This window comes from Bufo bufo, chromosome 7 (assembly GCF_905171765.1).
Source record: "Bufo bufo chromosome 7, aBufBuf1.1, whole genome shotgun sequence".
Lineage (NCBI taxonomy): Eukaryota > Metazoa > Chordata > Amphibia > Anura > Bufonidae > Bufo > Bufo bufo.
Window position 1 is genome coordinate 232,306,112 of NC_053395.1, and position 25,441 is coordinate 232,331,552.

The following is a 25,441-nucleotide window of genomic DNA, read 5'->3' on the forward strand; positions in this document are numbered from 1 at the left end:
CATTACAATGTGATCTCCGCGTGTTGTGTATTATCAGGCGTAATGGCGGCACAGGCGGCGCGGTCAGTGGGGCGCGGTCACTGTGGTCTCTCACCTGCTGCTGGTTCTCTCGCTGGGAGTGAAGTCGAGCCTGGATGCATTCCCTCGTCTCCTGGAACGCCTGTCTCTGGGACACCTCCGCCGGATAGTGCGTGCAAATACCAACAATATTCGTGCACAAGAAGATGAGGATGTTGGACACCACCTGAGGGTAAAAGAACAGGGAGGGTGAGACATCCAGCACAACCACAGCAGCACAGAGGAATTTGAGGAACGGCTGGACATATCACGAGTCACTAACTATCCAAGACCAGGATTATACTCAGATATTTCAGAGCTGAGCTCAAATTGTAGAACAGTCATTTTGCATTTATAAGCCCCGCCCTCATATACTGACCACACCCCCATATACTGACCACACCCCCATATACTGACTGCTCTGATAATGGGACATACCACCTGTGAGTCAGAGGCTTGGTCTCTGCAGGTAGGTACTGCATGGTCCCCGGTGAAAGCATCAGGTTCAGTGGCCACAGTCAGGAAAATAACTCCCTAAAGAAATATGTGGCCTCTGACTGATCTGCCATTGCCACACTGCCTGCTTCACAAAGATACGTCATGGCTGGCCTGGGGCACTGAAGATGGCAGAACATGTGGCCGTGGCCTGTGCGCTCCTCTCCCTCCCTTTATCTCTGCCCTCCTCTCCCTCACTCAATCTCTGTGCTGCTCTCTATCTCTGCCCTCCTCTCCCTCACTCTATCTCTGTGCTGCTCTCTATCTCTGCCCTCCTCTCCCTCACTCTATCTCTGTGCTCGTCTCTATCTCTGCCCTCCTCTCCCTCACTCTATCTCTGTGCTCGTCTCTATCTCTGCCCTCCTAACCCTCACTCTATCTCTGTGCTGCTCTCTATCTCTGCACTCCTCTCCCTCTATCTCTGCCCTCCTCTCCCTCACTCTATCTCTGCCCTCCTCTCCCTCACTCTATCTCTGCACTCCTCTCCCTCACTCTATCTCTATGCTGCTCTCTATCTCTGCCCTCCTCTCCCTCACTCTATCTCTGTGCTCGTCTCTATCTCTGCCCTCCTCTCCCTCACTCTATCTCTGTGCTCGTCTCTATCTCTGCCCTCCTAACCCTCACTCTATCTCTGTGCTGCTCTCTATCTCTGCACTCCTCTCCCTCTATCTCTGCCCTCCTCTCCCTCACTCTATCTCTGCCCTCCTCTCCCTCACTCTATCTCTGTGCTGCTCTCTATCTCTGCACTCCTCTCCCTCACTCTATCTCTATGCTGCTCTCTATCTCTGCCCTCCTCTCCCTCACTCTATCTCTGTGCTCGTCTCTATCTCTGCCCTCCTCTCCCTCACTCTATCTCTGTGCTCGTCTCTATCTCTGCCCTCCTAACCCTCACTCTATCTCTGTGCTGCTCTCTATCTCTGCACTCCTCTCCCTCACTCTATCTCCGAGCTGCTCTCTATCTCTGCCCTCCTCTCCCTCACTCTATCTCTGTGCTGCTCTCCATCTCTGCCCTCCTCTCCCTCACTCTATCTCTGTGCTGCTCTCTATCTCTGCACTCCTCTCCCTCACTCTATCTCCGAGCTGCTCTCTATCTCTGCCCTCCTCTCCCTCACTCTATCTCTGTGCTCGTCTCTATCTCTGCCCTCCTAACCCTCACTCTATCTCTGTGCTGCTCTCTATCTCTGCCCTCCTCTCCCCTCCCTCTATCTCTGCACTCCTCTCCCCTCCCTCTATCTCTGTACTGCTCTCTATCTCTGCCCTCCTCTCCCTCACTCTATCTCTGTGCTCCTCTCTATCTCTGCCCTCCTCTCCCTCACTCTATCTCTGTGCTCCTCTCTATCTCTGCCCTCCTAACCCTCACTCTATCTCTGTGCTGCTCTCTATCTCTGCACTCCTCTCCCCTCCCTCTATCTCTGTGCTCCTCTCTATCTCTGCCCTCCTAACCCTCACTCTATCTCTGTGCTGCTCTCTATCTCTGCACTCCTCTCCCTCCCTCTATCTCTGTGCTCGTCTCTATCTCTGCCCTCTCTCTGTCTCTGTGCTCCTCTCTATGGACACATCTTCCTATGTCACTGGATGGTATTTGTTGACAGCCGCCATTATGCAGTGTAAGACTGGAGACTGAGTTTAATAGACAGAAGTCCTCTCTAGAGCAGTGGTCCCCAACCAATGGCTCAGGAGCCACATGTGACTCGTGGCCCCCTGATGTGTGGCTCGCCATGGCAGTCCTGAGTCGTGACCAAATGTACTGGCAATTGAAGTCTAGATTTACCACCAGACAGTGCCAGCTTGGAAGGTATAATACTAGGCTCACAACATACTAAAAGGCTGAGGACCTCCGCTCTAGAGTCAGGGGTGTTCATAGAGATGACTTCTTTCTTTAGATTGTAAGCTCTTCGCAGCAGGTGGTGATCCAAGGGATATCCGATCTCCACATGTGGGATCAGAAAGGAATTTATCCTCCGGAGACTCTGATCTCCAGGTTGTTTCTTCACCATCCTCTGGATCACTAGGTTGTGGTTCTTCTTTACGGATCGTAGAACAATGAGTGCTCTTTATGGACGGTCACATCGACCGATGGACCTGATAGAAGAACTACAACTCCCATAATTTAATATCATACGATACAAGCCGTCTTGTAGAAACTGCGTCTACCCCAAGTGCATGGCATGCTGAAGAAAACATAAACCGCCTGGTATACTGCATGGCTCAGTATTGAATAGGCCCCATTGACTATAAAGACGGGGCTCCGCCTCCAGTTATTTCAGGCTCCAATGTCAGCTAGTGAAAAACTAACCTAAAACGGAGAGAATTTATGATTTTCTAAGTATGCAAAGTTTTGGAGGGAAAAAAACAGACACACTGACCCTCTTATTTATGCTGATTTATTCCCATAGACTTGTATTGAAACTCTCTACAAGTCTATGATGACAGGAATTGTAACAATGTATCTGTTTAGGTTGTGTTTATCCACTCCACCCCTCCCACAAGAAGGTTCTAGTTCAGCCAGAAACTGTATATAAGGAGAGCAGTCAGAGCCCCTAGTTGTCTGCAGATAGGGAACAGTAGGGATGCTGAGCCACAGAACCTGGGTTACCAGTCCTGTGACCACAGAGATAGCAAGATGACTAGGCTGCAGACTTTGGTCCTCCAGCCTTTGGTCAGGGTACCAGGCTTCTGACAGAGTGAGGGACAGCTAGCTCAGGCCTTTCCTCTGCACAGAACCTTCTTCTGCCAGGGAGGAGACTGGAGAAGCCAGCCCTGTGCCTCGTCTGTATTGTTTTGCACCTGAATCCCTCCAGTAAAGAAGCACCCTGGTCACTGCAGACCCTGATTCTCTGGACTTATTTCCCATTGCACCACGCCTTACATCCATTCCTGAGAACAGAAGCACGTGGTGACACCTCAACGGTGTCCGGGGGACCCAGTGTAGCACTAAATTGCAGGAAGAGTAGTGCTCTTCCCAGTGAGCATTAGCTGCACAGGCGCTCAGCTTCTATACTGCCCCCACTCAGGGCCTCTGAAGGCTTGCTCACTGCTGAAGGCCTGGCTTCAGACTACTATGCTGCCCACGGTGTTCAGAACGTCCTGACCCTACCTAATCTTCGGCCCCTTTACTTGGAACATAAGTCTTCACACCCTTTACTCAGGTCTTGGTTGAGGCCCCTTTGGCAGTGATTCCAGCCTCCAGTCTTCTTTGAGATGATGCCACAAGGTTTACACTTGAATTTGGGGATTTCTGGCCGTTCTTCTCTGCAGATACTCTCCAGCTTTGTCAGCCGCTCCTGTGTTGTCCTGGCCGTGTGCTTAGGGTCATTGTCTTGTAAGGTGAACCTTCAGCTCAGTCCGAGGTCCAGAGCTCTCGATCAGGTTCTCAGTAACAATATCTCTGGACTTTGCTCCAATCAACTTTCCCTCCACCCAGGTCTCCCAGTCCCCCCAGACATGATGCTGCCACCACCATGCTTCACTGTAGGGACTGTATTGGGCAGGTGATGAGCGGCGCCTGGTCTCCTCCAGACATGATGCTGCCACCACCATGCTTCACTGTAGGGATGGTATTGGGCAGGTGATGAGCGGTGCCTGGTCTCCTCCAGACATGATGCTGCCACCACCATGCTTCACTGTAGGGATGGTATTGGGCAGGTGATGAGCAGTGCCTGGTCTCCTCCAGACATGATGCTGCCACCACCATGCTTCACTGTAGGGATGGTATTGGGCAGGTGATTAGCGGCGCCTGGTCTCCTCCAGACATGATGCTGCCCCTTTCTAGCCGCTCAGCCATAAAGCCCAGATTGGTGGAGGCTGCAGTGACGGTTGACCTTCTGGAAGTTTCTCCCATCTGCACACAGGATCTCTGGAGCTTGGCCAGAGTGACCATTGGGTTCTTGGTCTCCTCTCTTACCAAGGCCCTTCCCCTGATTATTTAGTTTGGAGGGCGGCAGATCTAGGAAGAGTCGGGGTTCTTCTTCTTCCAGGTAAGAATTATGGAGGCCGCTGTGCTCCTGGGAACTCTCAGTGCAGCAGAAATGTCTCTGCCCCCTTCTCCAGATCTGAGCCTCCACACAATCCTGTCTCTGAGCTCTACAGGCAGTTCTCTCCTCCTCATGGCTTGGTTTTGGCTCTGATGCATCGTCAGCTGTGAGATCTTCTATAGACAGGGCTGTGTCCTTCCACATCATCTCCAATCAGCTGAATTTACCACAGGTGACTCCAATCAAGGTGTAGAACGTCTCAGAGATGATCCAGAGAAATGGGAGGAACCAGAGATGAATGTCAAGTGTCACAGCAAAGGGGCTGAAGACTTATATCCATGTGAAAGGGGCTGAAGACTTATATCCATGTGAAAGGGGCTGAAGGCGTACAGTACAGACCAAAAGTTTGGACACACCTTCTCATTTAAAGAGTTTTCTTTATTTTCATGACTATGAAGTCATCAAAACTATGAATTAACACATGTGGAATTATATACATAACAAACAAGTGTGAAACAACTGAAAATATGTCATATTCTAGGTTCTTCAAAGTAGCCACCTTTTGCTTTGATTACTGCTTTGCACACTCTTGGCATTCTCTTGATGAGCTTCAAGAGGTAGTCCCCTGAAATGGTCTTCCAACAGTCTTGAAGGAGTTCCCAGAGATGCTTAGCACTTGTTGGCCCTTTTGCCTTCACTCTGCGGTCCAGCTCACCCCAAACCATCTCGATTGGGTTCAGGTCCGGTGACTGTGGAGGCCAGGTCATCTGGCGCAGCACCCCATCACTCTCCTTCATGGTCAAATAGCCCTTACTTTCAAAGTTTTCCCAATTTTTCGGCTGACTGACTGACCTTCATTTCTTAAAGTAATGATGGCCACTCGTTTTTCTTTACTTAGCTGCTTTTTTCTTGCCATAATACAAATTCTAACAGTCTATTCAGTAGGACTATCAGCTGTGTATCCACCTGACTTCTCCTCAACGCCACTGATGGTCCCAACCCCATTTATAAGGCAAGAAATCCCACTTATTAAACCTGACAGGGCACACCTGTGAAGTGAAAACCATTTCAGGGGACTACCTCTTGAAGCTCATCAAGAGAATGCCAAGAGTGTGCAAAGCAGTAATCAAAGCAAAAGGTGGCTACTTTGAAGAACCTAGAATATGACATATTTTCAGTTGTTTCACACTTGTTTGTTATGTATATTATTCCACATGTGTTAATTCATAGTTTTGATGCCTTCATAGTCATGAAAATAAAGAAAACTCTTTGAATGAGAAGGTGTGTCCAAACTTTTGGTCTGTACTGTAGATCCATGTGAAAGGGGCTGAAGACTTATATCCATGTGAAAGGGGCTGAAGACTTATATCCATGTGAAAGGGGCTGAAGACTTATATCCATGTGAAAGGGGCTGAAGACTTATGCTCAGGACAAATTAAAGTTTTTCCTTTGTAATAAATTACCATTCTGTTCTCACTTTCTCATTCTGGGGGGTGAGGGCAGAATGATGGGGAAACTGATAGCACAAGGAGCGAGATAACAGAATGCGAGGCCAGTGAGGGGTGTGAAGACTTTCTGAGCGCTCTGTATATTTATGTGTGCTGTATATTTCTCTATTTCTGTGTCTTTATTACAGTTCAATGTCTTTCCACGTGTGGAATATATTTATGAAGACTTGATGACCTGATGTCAGATAGAAGAAGTTGTATTCACTTTGCTCTGGTAGGAAACTCGTTTTCCTAGTAATTAAAGGGGATGTCTCCGTTACTAAGGCGAGAGGAGACACAGTCCCGGCCGGGATGCAGCAGAATACTCCGGCGCCCGCTCTTTCAGTAGCTCCTATTGCGATCCATGGGATCTACAGAAACAATGTACAACAACAAGCGCCACTGTTTCTGAGTTCGGGAATCTGCATAGCCGGCTGTGCTACACTGTTTCCATAGCTCTCCTCCTTACAGGGGTCACGGCAGCTGAGATACAAAGAGCTGTTTGCAGGGTCCCCACCCCTTATCCCAGCAAATAATATCAGGCCTCCCCATGCTGCCGACAGCAGCCAATCAGAGCGCAGTTTTCATTTATCATACTGCTTTTGAAAAATGAAAGCTGTGCTGTGATTGGTTGCCGTGGGTAACATGGCCAGGTGTCTGTTCGGTCGCTCTCCAGGTCGCCTCCCTTTGGATCATTTGTTCCTTGAAGAACCAACTAAGGATCCTTAAGAAGTAAACTCCACCTCCTGACAACAGTTGCAGGGAGTCACCTGACAACCTTCCCTGCAGTCCTGACTCTCCATGTTTCAAAGGGTGGGTTCACATCTGCGTTCTGGATTCCGTTATGGCTTTCCGTTATAACATGGTTATAACGGAAAATAACGGAATCCATAAGACGTAAGGACGGATCCGTTATGCTGCCCATAGACTTGTATTATGACGGAATGCAAAACAGAAGCCTTTAAAAGGCATTCCGTTTTGCTTTCCGCCTTAATAGAAGTGTAACATCCCAGAGTATGTCACAAAACTCTGTCGCCCTGCTACAACATGTCAGGTCCATATGTATTGTCATCTTGTGTAATATAACACTGCATTCATTATTGTATGTATTTTCCAGGCCTGTTTGATATACCATGCTGTAATTTCCATGTACACCAGCAGGTGGCAGCAATATGTTCAGCAGACCATTGCCAGTTTAGTATTGCTAGATTGGAATAGTTCATTCCAGTCTAGCTCCCCCCTCTTTGAGGAGGAGTGGAATGTTCCCACATCCTACCTCATGGGGAGGAAAGGAAGTTTAGTAGTGTGTTCCAGCCCCCTCCTTGGGGAAGGCTGTGTTGGTAGGAGCTCCCAGAAACAGGGATCCCAACCTAGGAACCAGCCTCGGCTGAGGCCAAGGATCACTCTTCCCAGCCTGAGTCCTCTACCTCAGCTGGTTGACAAGCAAGCAGCACCTCCAAGACTACAGATCTCCAGGAAGCCATTCCCTGCGAGCAGTCCTGTGAGTAACTTATCCAAAAACCAGGAGAAATCACATACCTCCTCAGCTAGTCAGGCCCACACCAAGCAGACTACAGACAGAGCAGAAGATAGACACCTGCCAGATTCTCTAGGCATATGACAAGAAGAAGAATAGATATAGATTCCTGCCACATATTGCCAATACCTGCTGGGACCCAAGACTATTGCTGTATTTTGTATGGATTCAAGCTGCATTAAGTAAAGACGAGTTGGATTATATTTCCTGTCTGGATTGCATTCATTCCTCAATTACTCCTACTGACCACACTCAATTTATTGCAAGTGAGCCAGGATCCAGGAGTCCAGCCGTACCAAGGTAGGAGACACCGTTGACACTACAATACCTACTATACAGAGACATTATCCCCCTCTGGCATTCCTCACCTGGTAGGTGAGTTATAACATCTTAAAGGGCCCTGCTACAGTACCTGCGCAAGCTGCAATTGGCGTCACGAACTAATACACATATATCCTGACCCACTGTACCAGTGTCCTGCTCATTGCAGAAGTTTATGGGGAAGCATAAAGGATCTGCCTGGTTTCCGTTATGCAGAACGGAGAAAAAAGTCCTGTCGACAGGACTTTGTTTTCCGTCTTGCATACCGGGACCAGGATGGATCCCTTATGATTCCCCATAGACTTCTATTTAGACGGATCAAAACGGAATGCCTCTAAAGGCCTCCGTTTTGAATTCCATCTTATGGATTCCTTTATAACCATTTTATAACGGAATGCCATAACGGAATCCAGAACGCAGATGTGAACCCACCCTAGGGAGTCTGATGGGTGGCGTTCACCTCTTCCAGGCTTCTGATTGGCACAGATTGGCTGCTGTTCAGACTGGCAGTCCTAGTGACGGGCTGTAGAATTCCGACCTGCTGCTGACGCTCTTGTGTTACCAAGGAAACGCTGAGACTACGTTTCATCACACCGCACAGCAGAGCCGACACAGACACCAACACAGCACAGACTAGGACTTTGCTACATAAAGCACACAGTCCGGATAATGGTCCTGATAAAGGGGCGACCTCTGGAGCCATCTTACAGTAGGTCGGTCTGTGTTACCCAAGGCAACCAATCACAGCGCAGCTTTCATTTCTCACGAGCATAAAACAAAATGAAAGCTGTGCTGTGATTGGTTGCTATGGGTAACACAGACCGGCCTACTGTAAGACAGTTCCAGAATTATACTCCTATTACTCCTCACCATTGTCAAGATCTCTGCTTGCTGTTACTGAATGGGAACATTCAGTGTTGATGTGCAGAGGCTCCAGATCCCCCCGGGCCTAGTCCTGTTACAATGGAGCTCTATGGATGGTGTCGATCCCATAATAACCGCGCTTTGCGTTATCTGCTGCCTCAGGACCTGGACAACGTATCATCATAGAGGGAACCTCGTTTCTGCAGCAAAACAATGATCCAGGATCCAGAAGGCGCCGACATGGAAGTTCTGGAGACCCGAATAGAGCCTCATGTGTCATGAACTGGGAGGGGGCACTTACTTTTACACAGGGCTTATATGAAAGTTGGAGAATTTTCTATATCTAAAGCCGCAGATTTACCGCATTAGCGGCTGTTCAGTGAGACATATATGTAATAACCGGACACACGGAAGGGGGTGAATACTATCTGCGCTGCAATAAATGGCGCAGACGTATTCTGGGAAATTTCACATGAAAATTTCTTACATTTCTGTTCCAGTTCTTCATGTTACTGCATCCTTACTTGTAATTGCCTTTACAGTGGCATCAGGTGGTTAATTACAGGAGGGGGTTAATAATCCAGGGCAGGGTGGGTCAATCACCTGGGCAGAGCTGGGGGGTCAATGAGCTGGGGCAGAGCTGGGGGGTCAATCAGCTGGGGCAGAGCTGGGGGGTCATTTAGCCGGGGCAGAGCTGTGGGGTCATTTAGCCGGGGCAGAGCTGTGGGGTCATTTAGCCGGGGCAGAGCTGTGGGGTCATTTAGCCGGGGCAGAGCTGTGGGGTCAATCACCTGGGCAGAGCTGGGGGGTCAATCAGCCGGGGCAGAGCTGGGGGGTCATTTAGCCGGGGCAGAGCTGTGGGGTCAATCAGCTAGGGCAGAGCTGGGGGGTCAATCAGCCGGGGCAGAGCTGGGGCGTCAATCAGCCAGGGCAGAGCTGGGGGGTCAATCAGCCGGGGCAGAGCTGGGGGGTCAATCAGCCGGGGCAGAGCTGGGGCGTCAATCAGCCAGGGCAGAGCTGGGGGGTCAATCAGCCGGGGCAGAGCTGTGGGGTCATTTAGCCGGGGCAGAGCTGTGGGGTCATTTAGCCGGGGCAGAGCTGTGGGGTCATTTAGCCGGGGCAGAGCTGTGGGGTCATTTAGCCGTGGCAGAGCTGTGGGGTCAATCACCTGGGCAGATCTGGGGGGTCAATCAGCCGGGGCAGAGCTGGGGGGTCATTCAGCCGGGGCAGAGCTGGGGGGTCATTTAGCCGTGGCAGAGCTGTGGGGTCAATCACCTGGGCAGATCTGGGGGGTCAATCAGCCGGGGCAGAGCTGGGGGGTCATTCAGCCGGGGCAGAGCTGGGGGGTCATTTAGCCGGGGCAGAGCTGGGGGGTCAATCACCTGGGCAGAGCTGGGGGGTCAATCAGCCGGGGAAGAGCTGGGGGGTCAATCAGCCGGGGCAGAGCTGGGGGGTCAATCAGCCGGGGCAGAGCTGGGGGGTCAACCAGTCAGGGCAGAGCTGGGGGGGTCAATCAGCCGGGGCAGAGCTGGGGGGGTCAATCAGCCAGGGCAGAGCTGGGGGGGTCAATCAGCCAGGGCAGAGCTGGGGGGTCAATCAGCCAGGGCAGAGCTGGGGGGTCAATCACCTGGGCAGAGCTGGGGGGTCAATCAGCCGGGCAGAGCTGGGGGGTCATTTAGCCGGGGCAGAGCTGTGGGGTCAATCAGCCAGGGCAGAGCTGGGGGGTTAATCAGCCAGGGCAGAGCTGGGGGGTCATTTAGCTGGGGCAGAGCTGGGGGGTCAATCAGCCAGGGCAGAGCTGGGGGGTCAATCAGCCAGGGCAAAGCTGGGGGGTCAATCAGCCAGGGCAGAGCTGGGGGGTCATTTAGCTGGGGCAGAGCTGGGGGGTCAATCAGCCAGGGCAGAGCTGGGGTGGGGGGTCAGTCACCTGGGCAGAGCTGGGGGTTATTTAGCCGGGGCAGAGCTAGGGGGGGCGATCAGCCAGGGGAGAGCTGAGGGGGTTAATCACCCGGGCAGAGCTGCAAGTGGTTATTTGGGAGCCCGCCAATCACTGCCGGACCAGCGCCAGGTGACAGATACTACAAGGCGTGAGAAGCGTGTACCCATTCTGACACGCCAGCGGCCGGACCCTTCATCCAGATACACAGACCCTCAACTGGCGCCTGAGACTGTGCCTCTTGTCAAGGGCAAGTGGGGACAGAAGAAGGGTGCCAGGAGGAGGGGGCAAACAGGGACAAGTCCCATCGTCACGCAGGCAACAAGAATGGTTCAGTTACCCCAAAGCATCACGGCCACTCGGCGGAGCGAATAGAATCCTAAAGCTAGTGGAAATAGTCTAATGTTATGGTAGAGTCGCAGGTTTTGTGGCCAAAGCCAGAAGTGACTGCAGAATAGAAAGGAAAGGAAAGGAAGGATTAGGCTATGTTCACACTGCTTTGGGTGCAGAATCAGCAATACCATGAATGGGAATTCATTATGGCGCAGGTTTTTATGAGGGCGGATTTGAAATGCTTCTCACAGGGGAAAAAAGCAGCGTCACTTCGGGCACGTTTTCTGCAGGGAGCTGAACCCAGATTAGCTCAGCTGAATCAGGCAAAATCTGCGTGCGAATCCGCTGCAGAAATCCACGTATCCTGCTGGATCTACTGACTCCCGAAACTGCATCAGAAACTCCAGCAGAAATCGCACCAAAAACTCCAGCGGAAACCGCACCAAAAACTCCAGCGGAAATCGCACCAAAAACTCCAGCGGAAACCGCACCAAAAACTCCAGCGGAAATCGCACCAAAGCCATACTAATAATTGCACGAAAATCTGTGACCACATTTACTAAAATGTCTGCGGCTGTTCTTAGTCTAAAAATGCTGTTTATTAGGCTACATTCACACGAACGTTGTGTTCTGTGGATCCGCAAAACATGGACACTGGCCCATGTGCGGTCCACAATTTGCAGAGCGCACATGCCACGGCTATTATAGAAAATGCCTATTCTTGGCCACAATTGCGGACAAGAATTGGACATGTTCTATTTTTTTTGCGGGGCCGTGGCATGGAGCAACGGATGTGGACAGGATGTGTCTAATTTCTATTCCACTCCAGGGCAGGCATCATTTTGTTTGACTGTTTTCAGTGGTGAAGTGCGACTTTTTTTGCACTGGAAGGCGCACTTTGCTGGAGTCTTTTCTCCGCAAGGATGTGACTTTTTTCATACACAAATAAATGAGACCTGTCTAAGTAAATATGAACCTGTCATTCTGGAAAACAGCCACCAGAGGTCAGACTGATAGTGATACGCCGCGTCTAATTCATCAACTGTTGTGCGACTTTTAATAAATACCCGGTAAAAGAAAGACAAAGGAAATACGCCGCTCTAATTTTATGGCCAAAAACAGGCGCACTCGATGAATGTGCCCCATTGTGTGTCTCCAGCCAATAACTGATAGGCTACATCCACACGACCTTATGTGTTTTGCAGTCGGAGAATTGTGGATCCTCAAAAAAAAAAAAACGGAGACATCCGTATGCCATCCGTTGTTTTTTTTGCGGATCCATTGTGACAATGCCTAAAACGGACAAGAATAGGACATGTTCTATTTTTTTCCGGGGCTACGGAACGGACATACTGATGCGGACAGCACGCGGTGTGCTGTCCGCATTTTTTGCGGACCCATTGAAATGAATGGGTCCGCAACCTATCCGCAAAAAAAACGGGACACGGAAACAAACAACGTTCGTGTGCATGAGGCCATACACCGCAGTTTTGTCACCCAGCTTCCCAAACACCCTGAGTGGCACATAATTCTGCGCTTGTGTAGGGATCGGCCGCGATCATGTGACACGTCGTCAGTGCAGGAGTTCATTGAAAGAAAACCCTAATACACTTGGGCCAGGAATGGACAGACCCTTTAAGCAGACGTCAGCGACCCAGACGCTGTGCAGTACTTTACTCCGTGGCGGGTGTATGTGGCATTTAGTACAGGACAGGAACCCCGCGCCTCCAGCGCCGCTCGCCCCCGCACTACGATTCTCGTCTCGCCATCTCACATCATTTTCCATTTCAGCTTATTTTACCGTACATGGGTTTTCTCTGGAGCAGAGCCGCCCGTCACTCCAGTCTCGCCCGTGAAATTCGCTTCTATTTTTACTCTCCGGCCTTTGTTGTTCGCGCCGCTCTAATCCTCGCTGATAGAAACGATTCGCACTAAGCTGAAACGGGTTAAAAATTCTGCGTGGTGCGCCGGGCGCGAGGCTTTGATCCGTGGGCTGCGCACTTCGCACGTTATAAATTATTCCCTGCTAACGTCGCTGCATCTCACCGTCAATTAACACCTTGCCTGCCGCAGGCACCAGTGATGGAAACCGTTGTGACGCACTCGACAAAAGCTTCTTAAAGGAACAGGAAGATTTTATTTATCTGGCGAACTGCTGCTGTCAGGAAGCTAGAATGGTGAATGCAGCTTTGAATGTGAACGGAGTATACGATGACCTCTGTTGTAGGTTTTACGTATACATTGATATGGTGACCCCTCAAAGGGGTTGTGCCTGTCTAGACAGATGCGGGGGTCACATGTATAGACGAGCATCATCTCTGCGACACAGTAAAGCACGGAGCGCTGGAACAGTGCGGTTTTAAATAAAATGTTATTATTTTAGCCCAAAACCCCTTTAAGCTCAGCGTTTCTGCAGTTCTTGCTGCACCAGGTTGCAGCGTCTGTCACACGATCCTCACCTCATACAAATCATCCGTGTTTATCCTCCAGCCTCCGACGTCCACCTTCAGGCAACTTTAGTGTTTTCGCACAACTGAAATGCTTTAGGGCTCAAGCACTTGAACATGTTTTTTTTTTACGTGTCCATTCTGTTATTTTTGCAGCCCATATGCAGAACCATTCACTTCAATGGGTCCGCAAAAAAACTGAAATGGCCATTTCGCAAAGGATAGAACATGTCCTATTCTTGTCCTTTTTTTTGACAAGCAAGTGCGGATGCAATGCGATTTTCACGGATGGTTGCTAAGGAGATGATGTTAATAAATAGGGATGAGCCCCGGGACCCCATTAAAGTCCATTTACTTTATTATTTTCCATTATATATATAATATATATTCTTAATACAGAATGCCAAGTACAATGTCCATTGAGGGTTAAAAAGTAATAAAAAAATGACTCACCTCATCCACTTGATCGCGCAGCCGTTATCGTCTTCTTTCTTCTTCTTGCAGGACCCGCGCTGACGTCATCGCCGCACTCACCGCGGTCAGCGAAGTCCGGGTTCGGGTCTGGATACCAACATTCAGTTTTTTATCACATGCGCGCAAAACGCATTAAAACGCTTTGCACTCACGTGGAAAAAACTGAACAACGCAACGCAATCGCAGACAAAACTGACTGAAATTGCGTGCGCACTCGCACGGGTTTCCCGCAAGGCCTCCTCAATGCATCCGGACCTCTTCTGCGACCCCCGTTTGAAAGGGGCCTAATTGTGAGCTAAAACCAGGTGCGGCTCCAACCCCAGAACAGGAGCAGATCTTCCCTTTATACCTCATGTCTTCGGAGGCTCCGATCACTGACCAAACACTGACGTGTGAATGAGCCCTTACTCTGCAAGTACACAATCTGGAGAATTTCTCTCCTGTTTCTCTTCAGACTGTTACATTTTACCTGCACTGATACATTGTAACAAAGCATCAGGACTGAAGAGAGATGTGTGCTGTTGAGGAGGACTGTCTGGGCTGGATGCAACAAACTCATTAGCTTCAGGTCCGGACAGATTTTTAGCCTCTGGATGTAAACGTTGATGCTTTTATTCACATACAGCAAGCAGAGGTCTAGAAAATGCTGAGGAAATCAGTGTCAGTGATGATCTACGGGACTCACTAAGACTCTGCTTCGATCACCAAGGCCAAGAAGAGGTGATTACGCGCGTCAGAGCATAAAACGCGTGTAAACAATGCGCAGCGAACGCCCATGTTCTTACAATGTAAACTGGGACCAGGGGGGGGGGTCGCTGCTCATGGAGATGACAACGCGGCGGTGACCGCGCTCCCTGGCGTTCCTCAGCTTTTTATATGGCTCCGGCGGGCGCTCCTCTCATCTCCGGTTTGTGGCCTTTTTTGGTTATCTGTGTCCTGACTGATTCAAGTAATAAAAACAACAAAACACCGAGCGGCGCAGCGAAGAGGAGGGTGGGAAGGGTATCGGGAGGGGAGCCTATTATTTATATTGTGGCCCCCCAGGAATATACACAGGGACTGCGGGTGATATAGCAGAGCTGAGCGTTTCTGCAGGTTCCGTAAAACACTGACTGGGCTCAGGCCGCTGATTAACCCCCGTCCATAATGTGCCAACTGTATAAGAATATCCACAGCCGCCGCAAACCGTGAGAAACTGACCTTAAAGGGACGGGTCATCATCTATGAAGCTACACTTAGGCCGCGGCCGTGCCGCCCCAATATCCTGCACACACTGCTTTATGTAATGCCCCCCACAATATGTACCAGAGCAATGGTCATCCAGAGCTCCCTGCTGCATGGATAGAATACATGAAAACATAAGTGGGGGAGGGAAGAGTGTGACATTATATGAATCGCGGTGGGTGGCGCTATCTGACAGATCTGGCACAGCGTATGGAAGCATATAACGTCCTCATATAACTCATCCACCGGGGGCGCTCTTCTACAGACAGTTATCAGGTTCAGTTATAAAACACTGCACCAAAACTGCAGCACAAGTAACACACCTTAAAGGGCGAATACAGATTTTATTACAATGCGTCGCCAGAAAACAGTAAAATGCAACAAACAAAATCCATCACCATAAAAAAAAGCCACAAAGATTCTTACAGAAACGGTGTCAAGAACGTTTGGCGCTCGGCCGCCCCTCATAAATTATGGCATTTAGTCCTTTTAAAGGATCGTGGCTAAAAATTCAACAATAGTGTGAACCGGATCCGAACACTGCGCAAAAAGACTGGCGCCTCCCTGAGGTGGCATTGTCAGGAGAGTGGATAGATGATTATCAATTCCCTCAAATTAAATTACACCTCCCCCTCCCCCCGGGGCCTGGAGTAATGAGGATCCCTTATTAGTGAGGGCCCTGGCACCTGCCGCTGTCACCTTCCGCGTCCCTGGCATGCCTGGTGCTCTTACGCCAGCGGAGCACAATCTGTCCCCTGGAGACCCGGCTTTATTTCTGTTGTGATGACTTCAGCGCAGCCGCCGTCACATCTACCTAAACACAGGTGGCCGCCCGAGGCGACACGACCTCTGAACGTCCTTGGGACAGAGAGAAGGCAATATATTGTGCCCCCTCTCCAAGGCTCAATCCACTGAACTATATGGTGCCCAGAAATCCCAAAACTTTAATGGGATGGAAACCGCTCAGCAACAATGTCACAAAATAACATAAACAATAAGAACAATAAACAATAGACAGCAACTTAGTTTCAATGTTGCACCTTTCTCGCGTTGTCTGGCTGCAGCCTGCAGTGTAAAGAATGGTGGTTTTCATTCTACATCCAGGATCCTGTCTACCTGCACACATCTATACCAGATATATATAAACGAGATTATACAGTATTTGGGCTCATGCTCATGAACGTTTTTTGCGTTCCGTATACGGGCCGTATTTTTATTCCGTATACGGAACCATTCATTTCAATAGGTCCGCAAAAGATGCGGACAGCACTCTGCGTGCTGTCCGCATCCGTTTCCCCGCAAAAATTATGAGGCATGTCCTATTCTTGTCCGTTTTGAGGACAAGAATAGGCATTTCTATAAAGGGCCTCCTGTTCCGTTCCACAAATTGCGCAAGGCACACGGGCGGCATCCGTTTTTTGCAGATCCGCAATTTGCGGACTGCTAAAAACAGCACGGTGGTGTGCATGAGCCCTTAGAGCTCCCCTTCCTGAATTCCTTGTATTATCTTGATCCACGTCTTCCTTCGGGGCAGATACTAAACGTGAATCCCGTGTGACCAGGATCGGGAATCTATCAATCATGGCGTCGCTGCACCAATCCCTTAAACACAATATTCACAAACATGGAGGAAAAAAACGGAACCTTTTAACATTTCCTCTGTCAATTGGCTGTCACACCTCTCCTTGCTGTCAGTGAAAGAGAACGCTGCTTCCATTCAGTGGCTGAAGGCCCGCCGTGGCTTAGTCCTGCTCACATAGCTGAATTTCGTGCAAGAAAATTCCCAGACGATCATAAATGTTCAGTTTTTAGAACAATTCGCTCCGTTCATTACAGATTTCCCGGTGTGTTCGCCCATATAACAACCAGCGCCCGATACCAGGGGCGTTAGAACGGCGGCTGCCTCGTGTGCGGTCGGCTGTGGTGCTCAGCGCTGGATTCCTTTACTTGCTATCTGACACCCCAAGAGCAGATTTATATTGTACTGTCCCTTTAAGGCAGAGCACCATGTAGACCTCCAGTGTTGCTCCCAGGGCAGTATTTCAGGGGTCTAGGCGGAGCCGGGGTGATGCTGCTGTCAGCGATACCGTCCAGCGTGATACATAAGAATATTCCATATACAAGAGGAAGCAGAATGAAGAGATTACGAGCGATAATCCCAAGCGCCCCCCCCCCCAATGTTATAGAGAAAATATGAAGATTACGAGGGACATTTCTTCCCCATAATCTGCTGTACAGATGGCTGAGGGATGAGCGCAGCGACCGCACAGCATCACAAACTGCCGCGCTTCAGAGGAGTCTCCCAGAAAATCTAAAATAATTTAAAAAACTGAAACTTGAGGACTCAGGAGGACTGCAAGCACAGGAAATGCTACAAAATGAACCCCCAAAACTATGAAGACTCCGCCCAACATCACCCCAACAGGCATGAGAAGCTCAGGGGTGGTCCTACTGCAAAGCTCAGGGGTGGTCCTACTGCAAAGCTCGGGGTGGTCTTACTGCAAGGCTCAGTGGTGGTCCTACTACAAAGCTCGGGGGTAGTCCTCCTGCCAAGCTCGGCGGTGGTCCTACTGCAAAGCTCGGGGGTGGTCCTGCTGCAAAGCTAGGATTGGTCTTACTGCAAGGCTCAGTGGTGGGCCTACTACAAAGCTCGCCGGTGGTCCTCCTGCCAAGCTAGGGGGTGGTCCTGCTGCAAGGCTCAGGGGTGGTACTACTGCAAAGCTCGGGGGTGGTCCTACTGCAAAGCTAGGATTGGTCTTACTGCAAGGCTCAGTGGTGGGCCTACTACAAAGCTTGGGGGTGGTCCTCCTGCCAAGCTCCGGGGTGGTCCTGCTGCAAAGCTTAGGGGTTGTAGTACTGCAAAGCTCAGGGGTGGTCCTACTGCAAAGCTTAGGGGTTGTAGTACTGCAAAGCTCAGGGGTGGTCCTACTGCAAAGCTTAGGGGTTGTAGTACTGCAAAGCTCGGGGGTGGTCCTACTGCAAAGCTTAGGGGTTGTAGTACTGCAAAGCTCGGGGGTGGTCCTACTGCAAAGCTTAGGGTTTGTAGTACTGCAAAGCTCAGGGGTGGTCCTACTGCAAAGCTAGGATTGGTCTTACTGCAAGGCTCAGTGGTTCGCCTACTACAAAGCTCGGGGGTGGTCCTCCTGCCAAGCTCCGGGGTGGTCCTACTGCAAAGCTTAGGGGTTGTAGTACTGCAAAGCTCAGGGGTGGTCCTACTGCAAAGCTTAGGGGTTGTAGTACTGCAAAGCTCGGGGGTGGTCCTATTGCAAAGCTTAGGGGTTGTAGTACTGCAAAGCTCGGGGGTGGTCCTACTGCAAAGCTTAGGGGTTGTAGTACTGCAAAGCTCAGGGGTGGTCCTACTGCAAAGCTTAGGGGTTGTAGTACTGCAAAGCTCGGGGGTGGTCCTACTGCAAAGCTTAGGGGTTGTAGTACTGCAAAGCTCGGGGGTGGCCCTACTGCAAAGCTTAGGGGTTGTAGTACTGCAAAGCTCGGGGGTGGTCCTACTGCAAAGCTTAGGGGTTGTAGTACTGCAAAGCTTAGGGGTTGTAGTACTGCAAAGCTCGGGGGTGGTCCTACTGCAAAGCTCGGGGGTGGTCCTACGCAAAGCTTAGGGGTTGGTCTGAGTCATATTGAATGTCCCCTAATAACAGAACCCGCCCCTAATACTGTGTTCCCACATTCTAAACTATTCCTCAAAATAATAACTGCAGCGCTCATACTCATTTTACCGCCCTGCAGGGGGTCGTGTGCCGCTTATCAGTTGTACGTTTCTTCCTTTGCCGATCTTTATAACCCCAGAGATTGGCGCAGGAGGCGGGTCTTGGTGGCAGGAGCGCTCTGCTACGTGACTGGTTGCTCAGTAATCGGCTATGGAGTTGCTGGTTCCATTCACACATCGTAACGAGCATCCAGTGCGGTTTATGCCAAATGAGGCGCCGCTTCTCCCCGGATGCAGTAAGACGCCCTCCACGATAACGACTTCCTAATAATTAGTCGCGGATTACTGAGGAGCAAATCCCTGACCAGGAGCTTATGCCCGGATGTAAAGCCGGCCGCCACCTGACACCGGCAGAGCGCCCCAAGCCCAGCACTGAAACGCGTCCTGGTAAATTCCAGGGGTGCAACAAGGGGGGCTGAAGGGGCAAGTGCCCAGGGAGGGGGGTAACAAGCCAATCTGACCTGGCCAGGGGATTTATATACAGGGCTGAGGCAGCAAGCTTATCCCAGAGCTGTGGTGTTACATAGGACTGCAGAGACATCTACTACATTATATGTACGCAGGGAGATATCACTGTGTTATCTGTGGTGTTACATAGGACTGCAGGTGACATCTACTACATTATCTGTACACAGGGAGATATCACTGTGTTATCTGTGGTGTTACATAGGACTGCAGGTGACATCTACTACATTATCTGTACACAGGGAGATATCACTGTGTTATCTGTGGTGTTACATAGGACTGCAGGTGACATCTACTACATTATCTGTACTCAGAGAGTTATCACTGTGTTATCTGTGGTGTTACATGGGACTGCAGGTGACATGTACTACATTATCTGTACGCAGGGAGATATCACTGTGTTATCTGTGGTGTTACATAGGACTGCAGGTGACATCTACTACATTATCTGTACTCAGAGATATCACTGTGTTATCTGTGGTGTTACATGGGACTGCAGGTAACATCTACTACATTATCTGTACTCAGTTATCACTGTGTTATCTGTGGTGTTACATAGGACTGCAGGTGACATCTACTACATTATCTGTACTCAGAGAGTTATCACTGTGTTATCTGTGGTGTTACATGGGACTGCAGGTGACATCTACTACATTATCTGTACGCAGGGAGATATCACTGTGTTATCTGTGGTGTTACATAGGACTGCAGGTGACATCTACTACATTATCTGTACTCAGAAAGAGTTATCACTGTTATCTGTGGTGTTACATGGGACTGCAGGTGACATCTACTACATTATCTGTATGCAGGGAGATATCACTGTGTTATCTGTGGTGTTACATAGGACTGCAGGTGACATCTACTAAATTATCTGTACTCAGAATAAGTTATCACTGTTATCTGTGGTGTTACATAGGACTGCAGGTGACATGTACTACATTATCTGTACTCAGAGTTATCGCTGTGTTATCTGTGGTGTTACATAGGACTGCAGGAGGCATCTACTACATTATCTGTACGCAGAGAGTTATCACTGTGTTATCTGTGCTGTTACATAGGACTGCAGGTGGCATCTACTACATTATCTGTACTCAGAGAGTTATCACTGTGTTATCTGTGGTGTTACATAGGACTGCAGGTGACATCTACTACATTATATGTACTCAGAGAGATATCACTGTTATCTGTGGTGTTACATAGGACTGCAGGTGGCATCTACTACATTATATGTACTCAGAGAGTTATCGCTGTGTTATCTGTGGTGTTACATAGGACTGCAGGTGACATTTACTACATTATCTGTACTCAGAGGGTTATCACTGTGCTATCTGTGGTGTTACATAGGACTGCAGGTGACATTTACTACATCATCTGTACACAGAGAGTTATCCCTGTGTTATCTGTGGTGTTACATAGGACTGCAGGTGACATCTACTACATTATCTGTACTCAGAGAGTTATCACTGTGTTATCTGTGGTGTTACATAGGACTGCAGGTGACATTTACTACATTATCTGTACTCAGAGGGTTATCACTGTGCTATCTGTGGTGTTACATAGGACTGCAGGTGACATTTACTACATGTGTATTATGGAGATGATTCCGCCATGTCCGTCCATCAGGGAGATGTGGATTTTACGCCTCGTCTCCTTGGGGCCGGCGCGAGGCAGACAGGGGGTTAATAACGCTCATCATCCGGTAGGACTCACACATGAAGATGACAATGTTGCTCTTACGGGACAATATGATTGTTGTGTTTCCATGGAAACGGGTTACCTGAAGCCCCCGGTGCGGGCGACATGAACATTAACACCATGAATAATGTGGAATTAACGCAATGCGCAGAATTCCTCCACTTTTCTCGTTTATATCCATTTATGGGTGAAACGCGTCCGGAAAAATGCAAGAAATGTTATTGTTGTGAATATTCCTATAGAGTTGATGATTACGGGGGTGTCGAGCGCGGCTGCGAAATAGGAAGATTACTGCGCCGCCGGAAACTGATGTGTTTGGTTTAGTACAAGGAGGGTCTACACAGGGGGGTCCCCAGGCACATCATTAATGCGGTCACTGGCAGCTGCCGTAATGTTAGGGGAAAAGACATACCGCACATAGTACCATACAGAGAACACCTAGAGCCATACTGTGCCGCCATAACACGGCCATAGAGTGCTCACATAATACTCCCATACAGTGCTCACATAATACTGCCATACAGTGCTCACATAATACTGCCATACAGTGCTCACATAATACTGCCATACAGTGCCGCCATAAGACTGCCATACAGTGCCGCCATAAGACTGCCATACAGTGCCGCCATAAGACTGCCATACAGTGCTCACATAACACTGCCATACAGTGCTCACATAACACTGCCATACAGTGCTCACATAACACTGCCATACAGTGCCGCCATAACACTGCCATACAGTGCTCACATAAGACTGCCATACAGTGCTCACATAATACTGCCATACAGTGCTCACATAATACTGCCATACAGTGCTCACATAACACTGCCATGTAGTGCTCACATAACACTGCCATGTAGTGCTCACATAACACTGCCATGTAGTGCTCACATAACACTGCCATACAGTGCTCACATAATACTGCCATACAGTGCTCACATAATACTGCCATACAGTGCTCACATAACACTGCCATACAGTGCTCACATAATACTGCCATACAGTGCTCACATAACACTGCCATACAGTGCTCACATAACACTGCCATACAGTGCTCACATAACACTGCCATACAGTGCTCACATAACACTGCCATACAGTGCTCACATAACACTGCCATACAGTGCTCACATAATACTGCCATACAGTGCTCACATAACACTGCCATACAGTGCTCACATAACACTGCCATACTGTGCTCACATAATACTGCCATACAGTGCTCACATAACACTGCCATACAGTGCTCACATAACACTGCCATACAGTGCTCACATAACACTGCCATACAGTGCTCACATAACACTGCCATACAGTGCTCACATAACACTGCCATGTAGTGCTCACATAACACTGCCATACAGTGCTCACATAACACTGCCATACAGTGCTCACATAACACTGCCATGTAGTGCTCACATAACACTGCCATGTAGTGCTCACATAACACTGTCATACAGTGCTCACATAATACTGCCATACAGTGCTCACATAATACTGCCATACAGTGCTCACATAATACTGCCATACAGTGCTCACATAACACTGCCATGTAGTGCTCACATAAGACTGCCATACAGTGCTCACATAACACTGCCATACAGTGCTCACATAACACTGCCATACTGTGCTCACATAATACTGCCATACAGTGCTCACATAACACTGCCATACAGTGCTCACATAATACTGCCATACAGTGCTCACATAATACTGCCATACAGTGCTCACATAACACTGCCATACAGTGCTCACATAACACTGCCATACAGTGCTCACATAACACTGCCATACAGTGCCGCCATAACACTGCCACATGCTACCATTCTGCAGGCACCCTGTGCGGCATACCTGCGGGACGGCTGATCATGTATCACCCACGCGGCCATCTTTGGATATATCGTGGATTATAAACTGTGGAGCAGATGAAATGACAGCAGACGATTCCATGATCTGAGTCATAGGAGCTGACAATCAGCAGACCCATAAATCAGCCTCACGGCCTATAGTCCTGGGCGGCCCGACGAGCGCTGCGCTTCATTTTTATATTTCCCAGAGTTTACAAAACGCAGTGTTCCTGGAAATGCGATTAAACATTGTCATCGTTAACCGAAAATGACGACTCCAGAGCGACGCTCCATAAACACCATGGAACGTTCTCCTCATCTCGGGGCAGCTGGAATGTCTGGAAGGAAGGTCTGGCTTCTTATCTTTTTAATGTTGAGTATTTTTTTTTTTTTTTAATACTTATCTTGCAGTGATCAAATCTCATGTTTTATACTCCAGTCACATCCAGAGCTGCATTCACAATCCTATTATATTATGTCTTATACTCCAGTCACATCCAGAGCTGCATTCACAATCCCATTATATTATGTCTTATACTCCAGTCACATCCAGAGCTGCATTCACAATCCTAGTATGCCATGTCTTATACTCCAGTCACATCCACAGCTGCTGTTACGTGGTGTCCAATGCTCTCCAGAGCTGCCGATTTCCTTCCGCTCTCACGCTGGGGGCCCCGACCTCTCTTCTGGTTCGGTGTCATGGTTATATGGGGTGTCAGGGTGTCAGCACCGACTAAAGCTCCCGCACCGTTAACCATCCGGCTTTGGTTCTGCTCAGAGCTGCAGTCTTTGTGCCGATGTCATACTTTTTCGGGAGTCTCCTGAAGTCTCCCCTCTACCCCCGCTGCGGGGAGGCCTGCTCTGGGGTCTGCACTGTGTAGAGGAGGACTCGGATCTGTATTTATGGGGGTCCGGTCGGGGTTCTCTTTTAGTTTAGGGGGCCTGGATCTTATAGGCATCTGGTTCAGGGTCTGTATTTAGGAGGTCTGTATTGGGGGGGGGGGGGGGGTTTCTGGTTGGGGTTCTCTCTTGCGGTACTTTCACACTTGCGTTATTCTTTTCCGGCGCTGAGTTCCGTCCTAGGGGCTCTATACCGGGAAAGAACGGATCAGGCATATCCCCTGCATTCTGAATGGAGAGCGATCAGGAAGCATCAGGACGTCTTCAGTTCAGTCTTTGTGACTGATCAGGACGGAGATAATACCGCAGCGTGCTACCGTTTTATCTCCGCCCAAAAATACTGAACACTTGCCGGAATGCCGGATCGGGCTTTTTTTCCCCATAGGAATGTATTAGTGCCGGATCCGTCCTTCCGGTCTGCGCATGCAGTGGGTCTGTTTGGGGTCCTCTCAGTCCTGGGGTCTGGTCTGGGGTCTGCTATAGGAATCTGAAGTATTATTTGTGATTCAAATACAGTATGTTGGGGGCGTGTCCTCTATAAATGGGCGGGGCACGGTGTACAGCACGCAGAACTTTCCTGTCCTCCGGGGGATGTTGGGGGTAGTCAATCATTAACCCTGCTTCCCTCAACCCCTGCGCATCAGACGTGTGACAGCGAAATGTAGAAATGATATACGAGGCGCGGTCGAGCCAACTGATAGCAGCACCCAACATTGTGACTACTACTCCCATCTGACATTCCAGGGAATTACTGATAATCAGACCTGGGAAAGCCACTTCCCAGTGCAGCAGGTGACAAGCCGCCACTTTGGGGATTTTCTGGTTGCAGCGCCCCTCAGTGGACGTCGAGGCCTCTGGCAGTGCGGTCTCATCAGTAATACTGTTATAATGCACACAGCGACGTCACAACCTTAAGGGTTAAGGGTTTATTGCAGAGACACAAATCTCCCCTGTCCTGACAGCTTGTTACAATGTATCAGTGCAGTTAAAATGTATCCAGGACTGGATATGATTGTAACAGACCCTCAGCTGTGAGAAGTATTAGGTATAAATCGGTTTTCAGCTATTTGATGAAATCAAGATTACTTCCATTCTCTGACATCAGAAGTGATTGGGCCCCACAAGAAATTTTTGAACGGGGCCCCCTCCCAGCAACCCTCACTCCTGTGGCTAGTCAAGATGGCTCTCGGACCAGGCGCATTTCCTGCGCGTATATACTGTATATATTGTCATGTATAAGGGGGCCCTCCTCCCGGGGCGGGCCCCTTCCAGGTTCGGGCCCCGTGGCAGCCACTTCCCCTGCTTCCACGCTTTAGCCACATTGAGTTCCTCACACTTTACATGGAGGCAGGCGCCTGTAGTGTAATAAGGTATAATATTACAGGAGATCACCGGGCTGGGCGGCTGGTTCTCAGCCTTCACCTGTCAACGCTGGCACACAGTAACGAGGTTGCAGCTGGTGATATACCCATCACACAGTATCAGACAAGCCAGAAGGCATGCTCCTCTGGAGAATTCCAGAAACATGATGCAGCCACCATCTAATGTCCTTGTGCACCATTTCTGGCGCGGTTCTTGGCTTCACGCGGTTCTCCGCTTCAGCGTGACGGGCGCAAATTTATTTCTAGTTTTTGGCCTTCTCCATGTGACTGTGATCAGAAGGG

The 25,441-nt window shown here is 49.5% G+C and overlaps 1 protein-coding gene across 1 annotated transcript in view; it reads right to left on the reverse strand.

Moving 5' to 3' along the window:
* ADCY5 (adenylate cyclase 5) overlaps positions 1 to 25,441 on the reverse strand; it is a 105,018-nt gene that overhangs the window by 41,535 nt on the left and 38,042 nt on the right. Inside the window, exon 2 of the mRNA XM_040439254.1 lies at positions 95 to 244. Within this exon, the coding sequence (XP_040295188.1) occupies positions 95 to 244 (150 nt within the window). The remainder of the gene's footprint in view (positions 1 to 94; positions 245 to 25,441) is intronic.